Source organism: Protopterus annectens, chromosome 14.part0 (genome assembly GCF_019279795.1).
Source record: "Protopterus annectens isolate FY-2018-M chromosome 14.part0, PAN1.0, whole genome shotgun sequence".
Classification (NCBI taxonomy): domain Eukaryota; kingdom Metazoa; phylum Chordata; order Ceratodontiformes; family Protopteridae; genus Protopterus; species Protopterus annectens.
In genome coordinates this window covers 617203915-617225752 of record NC_056748.1, presented here as the reverse complement: position 1 = coordinate 617225752, position 21838 = coordinate 617203915, and the positions used below count along the sequence as shown (strand labels likewise).

The 21838-nt window shown below is 40.2% G+C and overlaps 1 protein-coding gene across 5 annotated transcripts in view; it reads left to right on the top strand.

The window, feature by feature from the left end:
• MYPN (myopalladin) overlaps positions 1-21838 on the top strand; it is a 2130465-nt gene that overhangs the window by 1134115 nt on the left and 974512 nt on the right. For all 5 annotated transcript variants that reach the window (XM_044056370.1, XM_044056369.1, XM_044056367.1 and 2 more), the window contains exon 7: positions 12110-12251. In XM_044056370.1, coding sequence (XP_043912305.1) covers positions 12110-12251 — 142 coding nt within the window. The remainder of the gene's footprint in view (positions 1-12109; positions 12252-21838) is intronic.

Here is a 21838-nt window from a genome sequence, read left to right as displayed (position 1 = left end):
GTAGTCAGCAACAGTTTGCTTAACACCAATTTTCAACCACTTTCTTTCCTGAAAGTTCTCTGGTGCCTTATTCCAGACCACTTATGTTGATGGGACTAACCCGGCAAACTTCCTCCTATAGTATACACCAGTTGAAGATTTTAGCCCTTAGATGCATCTATCGGGACAACCCTTCAATTCCTGCCCAGGAAAACTTTCAGCTTATTTATTCCCACAGCTGCAAATATTAGGTGATAGGAAGTAGGTCAGCTAGCTGGTCCCTTGGAACAGCGTAACCCCAACCTGCCTGCTTGCCAAAGCTGCTTGGCCATGGGAGGAGATAAGCATGTTCCCACTCACTTCTCTTATTCATCAGTCCTTGCTTGATGCATTACGGACCATTGAGGCCCACTGCACGTAGGTGATGTAACCATCCCTCAGAAGGTGTTATCTGTGCTATAGCTGTTGGGGATGAGCAAGTTGGCATGCGTCGCTTACACTCATCCTCTCTCACCTGGTTCCCCTGACACTAGTACTGCTAATGGAACATGGGACATCTGGATTAGAGTCAGAGCATCATCCCTGTACATCTCAGGGTCAGCACATATGATTTACATTTATGTTCCATAATCACATTTCAGTTTAACTGCAAAAAAAATTACCTTCTGTATTCAACAGAATCTGCTCTGATGCCTTGATGCATTTGTAATATCAGCAGATACATTTGTAATTACTAAATATAGTCCTTCCAATCACCTGTCATAGTCCTTCCTACGAAGATTGCCCTTTTGTTCTTGCCTGCCTTTGTATCAAACTGTACATTTTCCATTCAAAATAGTGACAAAATCACCTCCCCTGCTACCCTTTCCAGGTGTCTCACAAGGATTAGTGCACACTCATTTTTCTCTCATTTTTAATAACATAACAACTGCTGTATCTACTAACTACATTGTACGCTATACAGGTGATATCCTTCCCTATTGCTCTTCTGTCTCTCAAAGATCTCAAGATTAATCTTCAAAATGACTTTAATTTGTGCCTACTTTATCAATAGCAAACTTTAACTAAACCTCTTCAAATCTGCTGTAGTGCTGTTTGGTACACACCATCAACTAAAATATATCCTATGTATCAACATTTTTGACCCATATAACACAATTCCTTAACACTCCACCTCTCATTATCTTGGACATCAACCTGATTCTTCATTTAACTTCTCTCTTTTCATACAGAATACATAATTTTGAAAGTACTCAAACAGCTATAAATGTGGTATAACATTTCTAGCACTGTCACCCCAATGGCACAACAGATTAGCCAGAAAGCACTTATTCCAAGATCAGAGTATGGTTTTACCCTATTGCCTTAAATTTAGCAAATAACACAAAAATCTTGTAGACCACCATGAATAAAACGTGTCACTTCATTCGTTTTTCTGCTAGTAGAGGACATTATTGCATTTCCTTATAGATGTGCAGCTGACTCCATATTCCCGATAGAGCTATATTTCTTCTGCCCTAATTATAAATTGCTCATTTACAAGTATTGCCTCTCCCTGTCCAATAACATTGATGTAAAATCTGCTGCATATGACCTCAGCATTACCACAACAGATTTTATGATATTGGTCAGACCTTATTAAAAAAAATATATGGAAAATTCTTCTATAAACTTATCCCAACAAAGTGGAACAATCTCCCTAAAGGAAATGAGAAGGGATACATAATCTATAAATTACTGTTGAAACAACCTATGCCCATCAGTACTGTGTCATCTCTTAAAATCTAGCTGTAATTGCTGTCTTTCTCAATTATCTAAACTTCTAGATATTAGCCTGACTTTGCTATTCTGTAGTTTTCATTGTTTCTTTCCTCCTTAACTTCTGAGTCACTTTAAGTCCATCACTCTTTTCTTTTCGTTATTATTTTCCCAATTTTGAGATCGCCTCACACTCTATATGTTCCTTTCCTTACTCCAACCACAGTTGATGGCAAACTTTGAAATGTACATCAAATGCTTGGTAGGGATACTCTGGTAGAATAATATGCTATAACAACATTTGTAAATGTGGGTAAAATTCCATATTAACTGATATATGTGCTTCATATGTGTAACCTACATATAATGTTTCATTTTAGTGTCATCATTGTATTTTATAGATATGAATTTTATAATCCTTGTGTACCTATCCCTAAATTGATTTTCCTTGTATTTTAAGTTCTGAACTATTTACACCTTGTAATTGTAACTGTTTAATCCTTGGATGCTGCCTTACTTAACGCCCATGTCATGCCTGAAAAGGGACACAGGACCAGTGAACTTAGTCAGTAAACAAATGTCAAAAAATAAAATGAATAAATAAATATTACTTGTAACTACTCTGTGTTTAACTGGAACTCAGTATAATGCAAAGAAAGCAAATGGAGCTTTTCTCCCTGGGCCTCTGCTGAATATGGCTATTACCCAATCAGAGTAATCCTGATAAACAAATACAAATAAATAAATCAGTCCTCTACATAATGTATACTCAGTTCTTATGTGGCTATTTTGCATCTCTGAATAATTGTTCCCAGTCTAGTATTGATTACTGCCTAACTTCTCAATGTTCCTTGTTTCTGGAATTACCACTCTTACCTACTAATCCACTAGCAATTATCATTCACAGTTATGACCTGAATAATGGGAATCCCTAATTTGTAAACCTTTTCTGATATTAGCTGAAGATGTCTACATTTGATAATTATTAGAAGAGTCTTGCAGAATTTCAGAACATCAGTCTTTTTTCTATTGCTTTTCAAGAATTAGTAAATAAATCACTGATCCCTTGAGCATATAGCACTCCAGCCTACCCAACTCGGGAGCATAAAACTGTACAAAAATAAGTATTTATTGAATCATGACATACTTGTTTAAGAATGAAAAGTCTGATCGCTAGCATAAACTTTTATACTGATTCTCACTGCTTTGATTGGCAACTTTCAGAAAACATAGCCAGCCTGTGAGTATTCACTTTGTATGCATCTGTATATACTTAAATAAGTAAATTGAGTAACTCATTTCCTGGTTGCTTATGTCAATGCAAAAGCACTAAACCAACACAAATATTTCCTCTTTGCTTATATGCTTGATTTCATTTACATTTCAGTCATCTGTGTGTGTGTGTCTGTGTTTATGTGTGTATATATATATATATATATATATATATATATATATATATATATATATATATATATATATATATATTTGGGTTCATAGGTGTGTACTAGGCTAATGGTCCTGGAGCCTTGACAAACCTAGCCCATAGAAGTGCCCTGGCATCAAGTAGAGCCACTGGAGTGATCCCTGGGGTGAACTTTCTATTTCCCATCCACGATTTCTCTTGAAGAGGGCCAGGCAGGTGCTCTGCTTGACATGTATGGGAAGTCTATTCCAGAGCATGGGCAGTCTCTCGATTATGAACCTGTCCCTCCAGCATTTTATGTTGATTGTGGTAATGAGGTTGAGGTCTCTGGAGTGTGTGGTGTGGAGGGATTGGGATTTCTTTAAATGTAGCATTTCTAACAGAGCTGGGTCAGACATGGCTTTGTAAGTCAAGCAGAGATCACCTCTTAGTAGATGATATGAGACAGAGAATAGCTGGAGTTTTTTGAGTCTGTCCATGTAGGGCATGTGTTTAAGGCCTAGGGTTCTCTTCATGGGGTACTTTTGTGGCCTTTCCAGCTGTAGCATTTGTCTAGTGAGGTACATGCCAAATGGGGTATTATACTCAATGACTGGCCTAATGAGGGAAGAGTAGAGAGAGATGATGACCTCTTTCTTCCTGGATGCAAAACCCTTGGTAATGAGATGTGCCACATAAAAGGACTTTCTGACCAGAGTGGCAATGTCGTGGTCAAAGGAGAGGTTGATGTCAATCTGTGTCCCCAGATATCTTATAATGCCTTCAGTGTTCAGTGGACTCCCATCGATGTGGCTATTAGTGGGAACTGAGTTTTTCCCAAAGTGGATGATGACGCATTTCTTGGCATTAAGCTTAAGGCCATGGTTTTGACACCAGTCATTGATCTCAGTGAGGCCTTTCTGTAGGATATCTACATCACTTGGGGAGTTAATAATGAATCCCAGCTTGCAGTCATCTGCGAACCTGGTCATCCAGAGTCCCACTGTGTTGGCCTGGACTTTTGAGAAGTAGATGCTAAACAGGAGAGGACCCAGGACCGATCACTGTTGGACTCCATTCGCGACTGGTCGGCAGTCTGACTTGGAGTCCACTGCTTTCACACTGTGAGTTCTATCTGTAAGCCAATTTGCAACCCACCTAGTGATATAGGGGTTGATGCCTAGTTTGGTGAGTTTATCAATAATTCCTGAGTGGGGACTGGTATCAAAGGCCATGGCCAGATCAAGGTAGGCTGTATGAACTGCCTTGCCCTCATCCACAGCTCTGGTGACTGACTCAAAGAAGTCAACCAGGTTGAGCAGGCATGATCTGCCTTTCACAAAACCACATTGCATGGGATCTAGAGTTTGGAGATTCCCTATATCCTTGTTAATTAGGCCAATGATGATGCACTCTATAGCCTTACATATCAGACTTGTCAGGCTAATGGGGCAATAATTCCCAGGGTCTGTAGTCATTCCTCCTTTATGGAGAGGATGACTGTAGCAGTGCACCATTTGGTAGGGACAAAGCCTGAGTTGAGGCTGTGATTGAACAGGGCACACAAATGTGGTGCCAGTTCACTTTGTAGTTCATTTAGGTGTATTGTCGGGTCCCATGGAAGCTGTATTCTTGGCCTTGAACAATACAGCTTTAACCTGTTCTGCAGTAATGTTGGATGCCTGTCATTCCTCCGGTATTGTGATTGGTCCTTTGGGCGGGTGAATAGGGGTAAAGCTGGCACTGAATCTGTCAGCCAGTATGTTGGCAATATCTGTTGGCTCAGTATAGGAGGTACCATTGTGCAGTAACTCAGAGGAAACCTGGGTATTGCAGTGGAGATTCTTGATATAACTATAGAAGGCTTTGTGGTTGTTTTTAGTGTATGTTGCAATTCTACCTTTATAGCTGGCTTTAGAGGTTTTGATGAGGGATCTCAACTTTTTGTTGAGGCTAATAAGGGAGTTTTTCCGGTCCTGGAACTTCACCTTTTTTCTGCAACAATCTCTTTCTTTTGTTGTAGAGTTTATTAATGGCAGGAGACCACCAGATTGGCTTCCTTTTTTTGTAAGAGAGTGTCTTGGTTTTTTGAGTATGGCTAGTTCCATGCATTTATGTATGTGTTCGTAGAGTGCATTGGTGTATGATTCGGCAGTCATTAATCTATTTTTCATTGACATGGGTGCTGTGAAGTTAACCTCCTCTGTTTTTAGCAGCCCAAAGTCAGCTTTGGAGAAGTTTTTCATGGTGGTTACCTTTGCATGTGTGGGTGAGATGCCGATTTCTATGGTGATTAGTTTGTGGTCAGATCTAACCAGGGAGGAATTGACTATTGGTGTAGAGCAATAGTTACCCATGTTTGTAATAACCAGGTCAAGGATGTTGCTTCCTCTAGTGGGGGTAAGAATGAGCTTGTCCAGGGCATTGGAAGTGATGAATTCCAGGGAGCATTGGGCCAGTGTATTGGTGCATGAGTAGGTTTCCCAGATGATGGGGGGGGGGGGGGGGTAGTTGAAGTCACCTAGTATGAGAGTGTTGGGTTGGACCCTAATAGTTTCCAGGGTGCTTAGGAGAATGGAGTGAGAGTCTTGGGACATGGTTGGAGACCTATAGCAGGCCACAACCTGAATTGCCGTCTTACCCAATGTTAGTTGTACCTGAAGTATCTCAAATGTGTTATGCTGAGCTACTGGAGGTATGCATATCCTTTATGAATATGGAGACACCGCCGCCTTTGGAGCTTCGGTCCATGTTCTGGTGCTGAAAGGTGTGGAATGAGTTATAGCCTGGTAGTGCAGGGGTGCTTTCTGCTGCTTTAAACCAGGTCTCCATTACAGCACAAATGTCGATGTTCTCCATTTTGAGGAGTGCTTCAAGCAAGTGCATCTTGAGATTTAAACTTCTAGCATTGAGCAGCATGACCCTCAGATTGCATTTATTTATAGCTGTTATGATGGTAATTTGGTCTTTGGATCATCACCTAAAAAAGGCACTTTAGGGGTGTCAAGAGCCTTAGCCAGTATCTGGAAACCCAAGGGTGACAGATGCAGGCCATCTCTGGCAAAACATCGAGGTCTGTCAGTCATGTCATCCCAAGCAGACAGTTACTGGATCCCCTTAGAATGACACCAGAAACTTAGCCAATTGTTGAAGTCAATCATTTTCTGCTTGTACTGCGGTATCATTCTGGGTGATGGTAGGATGCTGCTCAGGGCTAAGGTCATACCTGCCTGGGCCACATAATCCGAGAGCTCCTCCATATCTCTTTTCATGTAGTACAGGGAGATGCATCTCAGGTCATTCACACCCAAATGGACAATGACAGAGTCATACTTGTACTTGTTGTGGAGTGACCTGAGTGTGTGCGTTGTGTGTCAGATTCTGGCACCTGATAGACAGCTGACTGTTACCTTCTCCTTATTTAACCTAGTGAGTGGGACGTCAGTGTGCCTCACTATTGAGTCACCTATGATTAGTGTATTGGGCAAGCTGTTTTGCCTTAGTAACTTAGGCTGAGGGGCACACTGTGTAGGTGAGCTGTGTGTCTTGTGGTTTGTGCTATGTTGTGGTGGTCAAGTGTGTTTCTGCCTTGGAAGTCTCTGCTGTTTGGGTAAATTTCTATTGAGACCCTCCGCGAAACTGGGTGCATGGTTTATGTTTTTATGTGAGAGCTGTGATGGTGGGTGTTCTGGAGGGCTATGTGTTGCATGTGGTGTGGTGCAGGTGTTGACTTTCTCTTGACCAGCTATTCCAGTCTTGGATTGAGAGTGCATGGCTTCCAATTTGGATATACAAGTGCATCTCTCACAAGTCTGAGTGTTGGGAGGTAAGAGGAGAGAGTTGTCTGTGTACATGAGGCAGTTGCTACACTGCCTCAGAATGCCCAGGTTCACCAAGTTAATAGGAGAAAGCACAGGAAACTGACCTTTAGACATGCCAGGAGGGATGGTCATTATTGCTAAGTACTGGAGCTGTTTCCTTATATATTCCTTTACAGGAAAAATGTCACTCAAGGAGTCTGAGTCTGTACAGTGCACTGCCAAACACTTGAGGGGAAACTAATACATAGACCCTGAAAATGTAAGGATGAAGTATTTAGGCAGATATTCTGAAGTTAGAAAGAAATCAAGCAGTACTTACTGAAAAAAAAGAATTAGCTTGTCAAGAATGATGAAAAGAGGGGAGTCGCATGAATGGCTACTGCCTGGCTACTACTAATGCTGGTCTCAGCACAGCTTCACTCTGCTGGGATACAGTACTTCTTTGCTTCTTCTCTTACACATACATAGATGCAATCAGAATGCCTCATTTTCTGCTTAGCTACTGCACTTAGGCGTGAATGCAGGCAGCTTTGTATATGCAGATGAAATGTACTAAAATAACTTCATATAGTCTATAATTCATTCCTTCATACAGACATATGTTTGATCTTTCCGATGGCACCATTCAAGACATGCAGTAATTATTATGACATATTGCTTTTTTACCTAAAGTATGTAGCTTTACTTGTTTTATGACATACTGGCAATTTTAAATTATTACGCAAGTTTTCTGAATATGCCGACACAGATCTCTGTTTGTGTTAGAAATCTTAGTGTCCACTGCACAGAAACTTGCTTATTATACATGGTGAAAAATTGAGCAGGCTAGAAAGATGTGCCTATATTCCCGTAGTGAAAAATGAATCAACATTCTTAGGATTCTAAAATACATGATTAACTTAATTGAAGTACAACTTGGTTAACTTTCTTTAAAGTCTTGCTATTTTATTATCTCAGCATTTGCTTGTAATGCACTGAGGCACAACAGTATTTTCATTAGGAAACATACCTTCTTGGCCTAAGGCACAGTGACCTTCAACTTAATTATAGTAAGCCTGGGGTACGAGGTGCAAAGACACTGCATGAGGAGTATGCAGGGCTTGCAAAAAAAAAATAAAAAATAAATAAATAAATGGTATACAACAGCAGTACCAGCCATGCTTTTTTGCAATCAGCACTGTTTTTGATGAAAACATTTTTGATCTTCTACCACAGAAACAAATAATCATGACAGTATTTGCAGAAATCACAGTTAACATATTGATGTTGCTGACAGGAAACTCCATAATTTTCCGTTAAAGCATAATGCATTTTAGTAAAATTCTTTGCTTTTATTGTCAACAAGGGAAGGCTGTACTAATCTACTTATACTTGGGTTTAGTCTCATAAAGGGATCCTGTAATGTGACATGGTGGCATGATAGCATTTGTTATGCTTTATTTATTTATTTTGGTCCCTTAAAATTCTCTAGTGCCCTTTTTCCATGCTAGGTCTATCAGCTAATCTCCTTCTCTCCAGACTTACTCCAGTTACGGATCTTAAGGGCTTCCTGGGGGCTCTGCCATCTTTGCATCCATCTTTGCATCCACTCCCTTCTCCACCTGCATCACTCATCAACTATGCTCGATGGCAACTGCCCTGTTTTTACCATGCCTCCCCTAAGGAAGCATCACTGATAATCATCTTTCCACCCAGAAAAGGCTTGCCCATTCGACCTTGCTGCTCTGTTAGTCTCATGAGCCAATAATCAAACCCGGGTCACCTGATCCAAAGTCAGAACTTTATCCCTGTACTCCACAGGAGTGGCCACTTCTTATGCAAAGTAACATATTTATGAAATGTATTTATTTTCTTTTATTTGTTTTATACATGGAAAAAGCACATTAATAGAAAGATAATGTTGAATACATAGTCAGTGCAATGTGGAGATCAACACAGAGAAAATGTTAAGAGAATATTAAGCAGATTGAGATTATAAAAATGCCCAAGTAGCAGAGAGATACTGCAGACATGAACTGGAACAATTTGTTTAGAAATCAATGCAGAGAGGACAAGAGAAAATGGAATGTAGAGCACTGGTGACAAAGAGGTGTCTCAGTACTGGACCATTTAAGAATTTAATGAATAGAACGGCAACCACTGATAAGGTATGGGCTGAAAACTCCCTGAAACCCTGAGTGGAAGTCTGGTGACCCGAGTCTGATTAGCAACTTGGGAACCTAGTGGACTGGGCATATGGAAGGGAAGGGAATGATGAGACTTTGCCTGCTCACCTTTCTTTTAGGGAGGGGGAGTATCAGAGAATGATGTGCAGATGGAGGTGGACCATTCTTTGTAGCTCTTATGGAGGATACAGTCAGAATACTCAATGGGCTGAGTGAGCCACATGGGCTGGGAGGTATAACTATCCAAGTTCTGGGATGAAGATACTTCCAAGGCCATGTCCCATTACTCACCCCGCTTACAAATGTGATCCCATTATGCAAGAGGGGAACAGGGCCTAGCCCATTAAAAGCCTGCTTCTGTAAGCAGCAGCAGTAGTGTTGTCCAGGGCCATTTACCACTAGCAGGTCATCAACGTTATAGAGGAGCCAGTGACCCCATCCTGTGCAGGTCAAACACTCTGACACCAGGTGAAGCACCATGATAAGTGCTGTAGTACTGGGCTGAAGAATGACCTAGAGGATCCATATTACATTGGAGATACAAGTAATATATTACAGAATTAAAAAAAATATTTAGTTAATTTTGATGAGGTAAAGAAATAAACACATATAACATGCTGTCTTTCCTTTAAGGAGGAGCAGAGAGTTTAGCTTCCCATCTTGTGGTTGTAAATGGCCTGCATTCTACCGAGGACATTTATTTGAAACAAGCAGAGCCTAAGTTTATCAACCAAACCACAATGTTGCTGTTTCTCCTGTTTCAAAGTTAACTTATGATTTTGGCAAGAGTGTTTGCTGTATGACTGTAGCTTCTTGGTAAAAACCCACTGGAAATATATAGTTGTAAAGACATCTTCACCAGATTTACTTATGCAAATATTCATTCATTCACTTTCCATTATACACCTTATCCTATTCAAAACTGAGTGACAGTCAACGTCTAGTTTGACAGTTATGGGTATAAAGCAGAGATCTAATTCTAGATATAGTGTCAGACTAGCACAGGGAACAACCACCACACACACACACACACACACACACACACACACACACACACACACACACACACACACACACACACACACTCCCATTCAATGAACACAGTTATAGATAATTTGGAAAATCATCTATTCATCTGTAACATCTCTTTGGCCTATAGGAGGAAACTGGAACATCTGGCAATACTGTTATAGATACTTGTAGGAAATATAGACTCCAAGGTACTTTAACTAGAAACCAAACCTGGAAATAAAAGCTATGTGAGGGAAGAATGCTAATTGTTGCACAAATGTGCCAAGCAAACTCAAACAAGAGGTTATTGCTAGTATTAAAAGATTAATTTTAAAAACCCTATTTCTAGGAATAGACAAATGTATTCATATAGTTAGAATTTGGTTAAGGCTTGATAATGTACAATTACATGAGTGGCAGCAGCATGCATTTATATAGTTTTATTTTATTATAGTTAATACTTAAATGTCTTAAGTTCCTTACTAGCTAAGTTTAACACTGCAAACTCTGTTTTTTACATTTGGGAAGAAAACACGTTTGACATGACCTTGCTTCTTGCAGTTATAGTGGGAAACAATGGAGCTTTACTTAAAAGTAGGTGTAGACAATGCAAGGTATGAATGTCAAAACTCAACAAGATTTGTTTCTAAGAGGATAGCGATCTATAGTAATACCACTCTTAATGAATAGTTATTTGTTTTTCACTTGTAACTTTTTCACATGAGAAGCATAAAGTGAAAACACTTGGTAAAATCATGGTAGCACACTTACAAACTATACAACTATAATAATTTTCAAATATTGTATGGATTCTGATCAAAATTATGAACATTGAGGAATAGGTGCTGGTTCAATTTTACATTTCCTTGATTTTGATTTATCTTATAATTTGTGAATGAGGATATAACTTAACAACATCACCAGTGACATGGCAGCATTCTCAGATACCGAAGTAAGAAATTGCCTGAGAACTGCATATCAGAAATATGAATTCATAATGGCTGCAGAACCACAGACATTTACATTTTCTGTTTATTATTCTTGTATTAATATTTGACAAATGTATGCATAGTACATTTATTGCACCCAATCTCAGTACTAGGTGATATGTATTTCTAAATATTATGTAAATATGATAGCATCTGTTTTTTATTCCCTCTCCCTCAGTCAACAAGTCTGTGGGTTTTTTTCAGTGGTTACCCAAATTTTACTAAATTGTTACATAAGTTCCTTCTTGTGGGGTAAGAGCCAGACAACTCAAGACATGGTGAGAGTCCTTTGGCTCAGTTTGATGGAAGGGAGTAGGCCAGTCTGTAGAGTTTGTGGATCCCCCCCCCCCCAGCTCCTTTGTTTGGGAGCAGCTTTGAGGCTTTGTAATTACTGCTATTCAGCGGTAGGCATGCTGTACTACCAAACATTCCTCTCTGGTGAAGTGTCATACTCCCCATGCAACATAGGTCTGCTAGGCTTCTGCTGTGGGTGATCACCTGCCCACCAGTAGGTGTTATCAAGGCAGCAAGCCAAACCACCCTCTCTCTCTCCCCAGTGATGATTGAGCTCTGGTCAGTCATTACGCCTGTCCTTTGCACCCATCCTATCCCTTTTCACTAATTAAAGATGAATCATTTGGGTTGTAGTGAAGATTTAATCCCTCTAGGCCACAGAATGACAGCAACTGATTTAAAGAGTTTAAGATTATTTATTTTTTATAGACACTTAATAATTCAGCCTTGTATTTGCATTGATGTGTGTAATACTGTTGATAGTACATTAGTATGTGCAAACATATTGTAATTTACAATTCTGAATATTTAAACCTTTCTTCTACTGATTTCTGCTTAATACCTGTGATTAACTGTGAATACCTTTTGACTGAAGACATGACTGAGAGTTCTTAGACCATTATAATGAATAATTTGGAGTAAAGCAATCAAATCATGGCTTTAATTTAGCGTCTCCATTTCTTCTTTTAGATGCTTCAGGATTTAACAGCTTCAGAAGGACAACTGGTTGTGTTAGAAAGCAGAGTTAAAGGAGCACCTTCCCCAAAAGTTGAATGGTACAGAGAAGGAACATTAATTGAAGATTCTCCAGATTTTCGAATTTTGCAGAAAAGTAAGTAAACCTGATCAGCACTGTGGAAGCAGTAATAAAACATCTGTAAGAAACTTTTAGTCTACAAATGATAGTGTATAAAATAATGTGCAGCCAACTGCTATTTAATATTCTTCTATTTTAACACTATACCAGAAGAACCAAAACTACAGCTGTGGTGGTGAGGATGCTTGTTAAAATATAAATTCGATTGTGTTGTGGACACAAATGGCTAGACTCAATAACACCTACACTAAGTGTACATGATCTATATTCAAGAACATCCCTGCCACATTGTTTGTGCTTTCTAGTCACTCAGAAAGATTATAGTAAGTGTACATGTAGTCTACATTTTGTGGTAAGCTTTATGAATCCCTCTCAGTATTTAAATCTGCAAGAAAATCAGTAGGAAAATAAAATTAGGAAGCAGAAGGTGTGAGTTATACTTGTGTTGTCTGTTCACTCAGGACAGTGTACACTTAGTATAGGTGTTAATGAATCCCAGGAAAAATATTTAAATAAAGTTTAGACATTCTTGCTGACCTTTTGTGAATGTAGTTGCTTTGATCATAGGAACTTACTAAGCTATTGGCTCAGAGGCCATTACAAGCCTAGCCAAGAATTTAGCCCATGTTCCAACAAGTCAGCACCCGATGCCCCTGTCCAGCAGGGACACAGGTGGAATCTCAGTGGTGTATTTTCTGTTCCCCATTCAGTTATCCAGGTTGCGCTTAAAAAGGGGTAAGGAGGTACTCTGCTTAACATGGATAGGGAGTCTATTCCATAGAAGGGAGAGTCTCTGGGACACACATCTGTCCTGCCAACAAGTCCTATCGATGGCAAAGTACCAGTTGGAGGTTGTGCATGCAGGTGACTCGAGTGGAGCTTGACTTGCTGATATGCAGCAGTCCCATCAAGGTGTGAGGTCTGCGATTGCTTTGTATACTAGGCAGAGGTCACCTCTGAGGAATCTGTATGAGCCAGAGTTGAGGGGTAGGGCTTTTAGCCTGTCTGTGTAAGGTAGATGTCTGTAGCCCTGGATTCTCCTGGTGAGGAACCCCTGTTGTCTGTCCAGCTGCTGCATGTGATTTGTGAGGTGCATGCCTAAAGGGGTAATGTACTCAATCGGTCTTATCAGGGAAGAACACAGGGATGTTATGACCTCCTTGTCTCTGGATGAGAAATCCCTACTAATGAGGTGGGCCATGTAGAAAACTTTCCATACAATGGAGGCAATGTGGTGGTCAAAAGTCAGTTTGCTATCAACTGGGTGCCCAAGTCCCTTGTAATTGATTGCATGCTTAGGACCTTGTTATTAATGCAATAATTTGTGGGGATGTCACTCTCCCCAAAAGGGCCAATGATGCATTTTTTGGCATTCAATTTGAGGCCATGTTCCTGGCACCAGTCATTTGTTTGGGTGAGAATCACTTGACGGATGATGACATCACTAGGGGAATTAATGACAACACCCAGCTTGCAGTCATCTGCAAACTTGGCCAGCCACAGCCCGCTGGTTTTGGCCTGCACCTCAGAAAAGTATATCCCAAACAACAGAGGCCCCAAGACCAATTCCTGGGGTACACAGATTGTTATGGGTCTACTGCTTGAGCTGGCTTCCCCTTTTCTGACTAGGTGGGTTCTATTAGTGAGCCAGTTTGCTACCCATCTGGTAATATATGGATTGAGGCCTAGTTGAGAGGGTTTATCTATTATACCCGAATGGGGAATAGTATTGAAGGCTTTGGCCAGGTCAAGGTAGATGGTGTGCACTGTCTTCCCCTCATCCATGGCTTTGGTGTCTGTCTCAAAGAAAACTTAAACCAAGAAAATCACCAGCAGGACAAATGGAAATCACACTGTTTTATTACCAAGTTGAGCGCTTTCATCAATAAAATTTGACTTCATCAGAAAGATGTCTCAAAGAAGTCAACCAAATTTAACAAGCACGACCTCCGCTGAATGAAATGAAACTGTGTGGGATCAAGTGTTTAGATGCTGCCAGTGTCCTTATTAATGAGGTCCATGATAATCCTTTCCATGGCCTTGCAGATCAGGTTAGTTAGGCTGATAGGTCTATAATTTCCTTGATCGGTGGATGGTCTACCTTTTTGCAAAGGGATGACAGTGGCTGTCTTACACTTGTCTGGGATGAAGCCGGTACTCAGGCTTTGGTTGAACAGGGTGCCTAATGGTGCTGCAAGTTCATAGGTTCATAGATTAGTACTAGGCTAACTGCCCTTGTGAGCCATTTTCAGCCTAGCCAGTTACCCGATGTGAGAATCAAACCCTGCACCTTATGTTTGTAAGGTAAACACCTTAACCATTATGCCAACCTCCCACCTCATGTAGGATGCAGCCTGGGATGTTATCAGGTCCCATGGAGGCTGCATTTTTTGCCTTTGAGAAGGCAGTGATGACTTGTTCCCTAGAGATAAGGGGAGGGGGGCTGGTGCTGGGGATGTCCTGATTTACTGATGGGGGGATAGGGGGGACAGGGGGGTGAAGTTTTCACTGAACTTGTCTACCAGCATGTTGGCTATATCTGTGGTGTTTGTGTATGTGGTGTCCTTGACCACAAGTTCTGAGCAGATCGGAGTGCTTCCTTTGAGACCGCAGACATATGTGATTATGATTGCTTTTAATAGATGTGGGCAGTTTGCACTCAAACTTTGCTTTGGAGGATTTCACTAGTGCTCTTATTTGCTTGTTCAGGCAAAGGAGAGATTGCTTCCAATTAGGCACCTGCTCCTTCTTGGTCCTGGACAGCAGTTTTTCCTTTTATTATAGAGTTTATTTATTGCAGATGTCCACCAGTCAGGTTTACTCTTCCTTGAGGAGGATGATTTTATCCTGCCGGGTAGTCCTGATTCCATGCAATGATATAAATGCTTGTATAGTACTTTGGTGTATGTTTGGACATATCTGCCAGTTCCTATGGAGGAGGAGGAGACTGAAACTGTTTATACCTTCCCTCAGGAGGTTGTAATCCGCTTTGGAAAAGTGTTTTTGTTTGACCCTAGCTGGGGTGGAGTCAGGGGGGATGGTGACTTCGAAAGTGACTGCTTTGTGGTCAGATCTTACCAGGGAAGATGTCACTGTAGGGATACTGCAGTGGTTACTCTTGTTGGGTAATACCATGTCCAATATATTATCACCTCTTGTGGGGGTGTTCACTAGCAGGTCCAAGGCATTTGCACTGACAAAAATCAAAGAATCTCTGGACATTTGTGTTTTGGCATGAGTAGTTCTTCCAATCTATGGTTGGATAGTTAAAGTTGTCCCGGATCAGGATAAAGGGTTGAAGCTTGATAGATTTGAAGAGGTCCAGGTAGGTGGAGTGGGCATCTTGAGTCAAAGTTGGGGGCCTGTAGCTAGCTATGATTTGAATAGGGGTCTTGTCAATGGTTAACTGCACCTGGAGTGTCTCCTGTGTGTCATACTGTTTTATCAGCCTGGAGGTGTGCATGTCTTTAATATATATTAAAACTTTACCTCCTTTTGCTTTGCTGCCCATAGTTTGGGGTCTGAATGTATGATAGGATGAGTAACCTGGTATGGCTAGGGTACTCTCCACACCTTTGAACCAGTTGTCTGTGACTGAACAAATGTCAGCATCTTCCAGGGTTAAGAATCCTTGCAATGAGTGGTTTCATGTTTAGACTCCTAGCATGACATTTAATTTGCATTTTGATGAACTTTTTATATTGGTAGTTTTCATCTCATAGAATTGCATAAAAAGGCACTATGGGGAGGCAAGAGCCTTTCCCAGAAGCCTAAAGCCCAAGGGCAAATCATTGTGGTCTGTCAATCATGTCTTCCCAGGCTGTCAGTTACTGGATCCCCTTGGATAACACCAGAAACTAAGCCAATTGTTAAAGTCAATCATTTGATTAGTGACAGTGATTGCTATTCCACTCAAACCACTTTGTCCAGGACAAGATGTATATTTGTTCAACAGGTTGACAGAGAACAGTACAAGACACATTGCTTATTTAAGCTTTAAAACACATCCCGACCCCACCCCCAGCCCAGAAAACCACAGTGAAAAACTTCTCAAAAGCGAACTTCTCACTTCTCAAAACTGAAGTGGAATCCATCAAGGCCCCAGGGCCAGTGGAAACTACACCCCAAACTGCAGAATCCTATATAAATGCATTCTACGGACATCTCCAGGAATGCATGGATCATGCTATCCCAAACAAAACCAAGACCCAATCATCCAAAGGCAGGCGTCCAGTCTGGTGGACCCCTGCCATAAATAAACTGTACAACAGAAGGAGGAAGCTACTACATGATAGAGCAAAATCCCTAATAGGGAAGGCATCTCTGATCAGTACTAGCAAAAAATTATGATCCCTCATAAAATCCTCCAAGGCCAGCTTTGAGAGAAAAATTGCACAGGACACCAAAGACAATCATAAGGCTTTTTTCAGTTATGTTAGAAACCTGGGATGCAACTCCCAGACTTGTTCTGAGTTGATTCTAAATGACAAAAAATACACTGAACCCACAGACATCGCCAATATCCTGGCAGACAGGTTCAGTGCAAACTTCTCCACCCCCCCCCCAAAAGAGCAAGTATCTATCCCGGCAGAGGGCTGGCTCCCAAACATCTCAGATGCTCAGGTGAAGGCTGCCCTCTCCAAAGCAAAAAACACTGCTTCCATGGGACCAGATGGCGTCCCAGGTTGCATCCTACATGAACTACAAGAGGAACTAATCCCTCAAATAAAACAGCTATACAATCTCAGCCTCACTACAGGATATGTGCCCACAGAATGGCGTACAGCAACAGTGGTCCCACTCCACAAAGGTGGAGCCTCTACGGACCCTGGAAACTATCGCCCCATAAGCCTGACTAGCTTAGTCTGCAAGGCTATGGAGAGGATCATCATGGAGCTCATAAACAAAGACATTGGGGACCTACAGATACTAGATCCTACCCAGTTCGGCTTTGTCAAGGGCAGATCTTGCCTTTTGAACCTGGTTGACTTCTTTGAAACAGTCACCAAAGCCATAGATGAAGGGAAGGTAGTCCACACAGCCTATCTGGACCTTGCAAAGGCATTTGACACAATACCCCACTCGGGCATCATAGATAAGCTATCCAGCTTAAATATAAACCCCTATGTCACAACATGGGTCACAAACTGGCTCAAAGACAGAACCCACAGAGTGAGAGTTGCTGGAGCCATGTCAGACTCGAAACCGGTCACAAGTGGCATCTCACAGGGTTCTGTCCTGGGACCACTCTTGTTCGGTATATACTTTTCCGAGGTACAGGCAAATGTGGGAGGACTATGGCTCACCAAGTTCGCAGATGACTGCAAACTGGGCGCCATAATCAACTCTCCAGCTGACACAAACATCCTTCAAAAAGGTCTTACAGAGACAGATAACTGGTGCCAGCGCCATGGTTTAAAGCTAAATGCCAAAAAATGTATAGTCATACCCTTTGGCAAAAACAATGTGCCCACAAATTACCACATAGGTGGAAACCCATTAAGTACAGAGAAAGTTATTAGGGACCTGGGGACCCAAGTTGATAGCAATCTCTCCTTTGAAAACCACATTGCCAAAGTGGTTAGAAAGACCTTCTACATAGCCCACCTCATCACGAAGGGTTTCACATCTAGATCAAGAGAGGTAATCGTGCCCCTTTATTCATCCCTTATCAGGCCCATCATAGAATACAATGCCCCTTTTGGGATGTACCTTACCTGACACCTACAGCAATTAGAAAGACCCCAAAAGTATCTCACCAAGAGGATCAAGGGTCTCAAACAGATGCCATATGCTGGTCGGTTAAAAAAACTCCAGCTCTACTCAGTTGCATACTGCCTACTTCGAGGCGATCTATGCCTGACATACAAATCTATGTCAAATCCAGAATTAATGGACATGCTCCACCTCAGTAAATCTAAATCCCTTAGAGCCACATGCTCGAGGGACTTGAACCTCAGCACAGAAATAAATAGAACTTGCTGGAGGGACAGGTTCATAACCCAGAGGCTCCCTTCGCTCTGGAATAGAATTCCAGTTCATGTGAGGCAGAGCACCTCACTGAATCTCTTCAAGAAGAATCTTGATAAGTGGATGGGGGATCGTAGGTTTGTCCCATGGATTACTCCCGTGTCGCTATTAGACAGAGGCACAGTAAACTAAACCTTAAAAAGGGCACAGTATACTCAAATCAAGGGGTGGCGTAAGCCATACAGAATCGGGCAAGGCTTATAATTGCCCCAGGGCAGATAGCCTAGTATGAACCTATGAACCTATGAACCTAAGTGTGGATTAGTTAGGATGCAGCTACAGGAGGTAATTCATACTCACTTACATACTTTCATGTCCCTACTATTATTTGTGCTAGTTTAGTTTCTTATGAATCTCTGGAGTATTGTTCTTAGCTATATAGCCAATCTGTGTACCACAGCTCTATGGTCTCTGTGGCACCAGCCTTTCTACCACTTAAGCAGCAGACAGTATTTTCTATGCACATTGCTTCTGATTTACATCCTGGTACTATGTGTATGCTAACACCAGATGCCATTCTGTCATTCTTTCTACTACAATATCATCAATGTCTATGTTCACAGAAACACGGTCCATATCTAAAACTTCTCATGTATTAAAAATAGAAAAAGCACAAAGCACTTTCATTACGTAGATATTAACAGACAACTTAACAGACTTACAAAGAACTTTATATAACAACACTTCAGCTGACACTAATTCATTTAAGTTTTTGTTATATTTAAAAATGCCATAAAGCACTTTTAGTATAACAATGCAAAACCAAGTAAGCACAAAATTAAACAAATCAAAACATTAAATGAGTGGCAATATCCAAAGCAATAAAGAAGTGAGATTCTAAAATGGGGCTTTGTTATAGCAGATAATATACAAAAGAGTTGGTCAAAGTAATCCAAGCACAAAAATATCATTCTTTTCAGGAAAAGCCTTTAAAAGGTCACCTTTCCAATTTTAAGAATCCACCTCTTATCGTCCATTGCATTTAATATAACATTTGATCTTATTTCTTGGTATAAGATCCTCAGACATATCTAGTAATAGATTTCTGGAATCCTGTTTCATTTCTGCTCAGTGATATTACATGAAAATTAATACTGTTTAATCTGAACATATTGAAATTTGTGTACAAAAAAGCATTTTAAATTACCTAGATCTTTTTATAATGCTAATACTTACAGGGATATAAAGGATGCATTGAGTATAGTCTCATGGGTGAAATATGCATTAAATACATTTTTAACTGGAATGATCTGTTATAAATGGCTATATGGCTAATCTTAACCTATCATAAATTATAAATCCAACATTTATCATTAAATTTCATCATTAACTAGAACACCATTTGATATGCAGTTTGTATACCAACCACAAATTTTTTAAACAAAAGCTATGTTGTCTTTTTTAATGATAATATTCTTATGTAGTCCATATTTAACATAAAAGCTGCTTAGCTGAGGATCATCATATGATCATAGGAGGTTACTAGACTAATAGCTCTAGAGCCCTTATAAGCCTAGCCAAGAGTTCATCCCCAAAAAAGAAACCTCAGTCAGCACCTGCCACCCCTGTCAGTGAGGGACACAGGTGGAACCCCTGGAACAAATTTGTGGTTTCCCATCCACTCATCAAGGTTGCGTTTGAAGAGGATCAGCGAGGTACTCTGTTTGATGTGTATGGAAAGTCTATTCCAGAGATGGGGCAGCCTCTGGGAGACAAACCTGTCTCTCCAGCAGGTTTTGTTGGTGTTGCATATTAGATTCAGGCCTTTCAAGCATGTAATGCATGAGGAGTTAGAGTTGCAGATATGAACCATATCTAGTAGGGCAGAGTCCAAGATTGCCTTGTAGGCAAGACACAGATCACCCCTGACCAATCTGTACGATACTGAGTAGAGTGATAGTGATTTGAGCCTGTCCCCCATGGATTCTTGTCATGAGGTATTTCTGTGGCCTTTCCAGTTAGTTCAGATGTTTGGGGAGGTACATAGCAAATGGGGCATTATACTCAATTATTGGTCTAATGAGGGAGGAGTATAGAGAGGTAATAACTTCCTTTTTTCTAGATGCAATCCCTTTACTTATGAGATGAACCAGGTAAAAGGCATTTCTGACCACTGCCGCTACATGATGGTTGAATGTGAGAATGTTGTCAACCTGAGTACCCAGGTCTCTTACCACAGGTTGTGTGCTTAGGAGTTTGCTGTTGATGTGATAATCAGTAGGGGGCGTGCTTCTGCTGAATGATATGATGATGCATCTTTTTGCGTTTAACTTGAGGCTGTGACTTTGACACCAGTCATTAGTTGCTGTGAGAGCCTCTTGCAGTATGTTAACATCATTTGGGGACAGCTAGGGAAGTAAGCATAAATGTTAATTATTTAACATTTGTAAACAAATAAACCATTCATTCCCATTACTTAAGATTTGCTGTCCAAAAGCAATATATAATCATTCAGTCTGGATATTTACATGTAGTATGATGTTATGAATAATGTTATTGATTACACAGACATTGATCTACATATCTAGCAAGATTAGAATCAAACAGAGAGAATAGTGAACAGGGCTTTAAAAAGATAAACCTTATAAACAATGTTCTGCATCAAAATTTTGTGAGTACCCCCTCTTTTTAACATAAAATAAATAAATGATCTATGTATTGAGTCAACCCAGTTCACTGGGAGGGGGTACATGTTCTGTAGATAAAAGTTTAAAACAGGCAGCGCAAACATTTTAATCACATTAACTGATCCTAATAAAGAAAAATAGTTTGTATTGTATAACTCTAAGTACATCTGATAATCTCTTTACATGTACCATAGTTCCTGTCCAGTAGTTGCTTGCTTGAATATGTTTATTTAATGTCCAAAAAGGTGAACTAGTATCTTGTCTGTTATTTCTACATATTTGGAGTGTATCTTTTATTACTAATTGATAATTACTGTAGTTTACTGGAAGAAGTAAGGTATCATAAGCATAAAAAATAACTGTAACCTTATTGTTTCCTGCTTATTTTCCTATAACTGATGGTCAACGCCATGTAATAATTCATTTATTGTATGATGAACAAAGATGTCAGGGGGCATCCTAACCTAAAACCTGTTGGAAAGCTGCTTTTGATATGCATAAAATCATTGATTTCTTTGACGTTAGCAAAGGTAGGTTGATACTGTTCGTTTTTTAAATTTATCCATATATACTTCAGGAGCACGATAATAAGATAACCTTCCATATATAAACTCTGTAATTAATCAAAAACTTCATCTGCATCTTATGTAATTCAGTTTAGATTACCCTTAAAATGCATAATGTTTCTCTTGGAACATCATTAACTAAAACTAAATAACCAACCATAAAATAAACAAAAAAAATCCACAAATGTTATTTCAAAGCCACAAGAATAATAAAATAAAAATAAAAAACCTTATCGGTTGAAATCAGCTACAAATACTATTTAACTTAGAAGATTATTAAGCACTTTTAGTCTTCACTGAAGTCTTCTTCCAAATAACAAAGAAATATTTACACATCTGTTATATACAAATTAAAATGACATATCACGTGATGTTATAT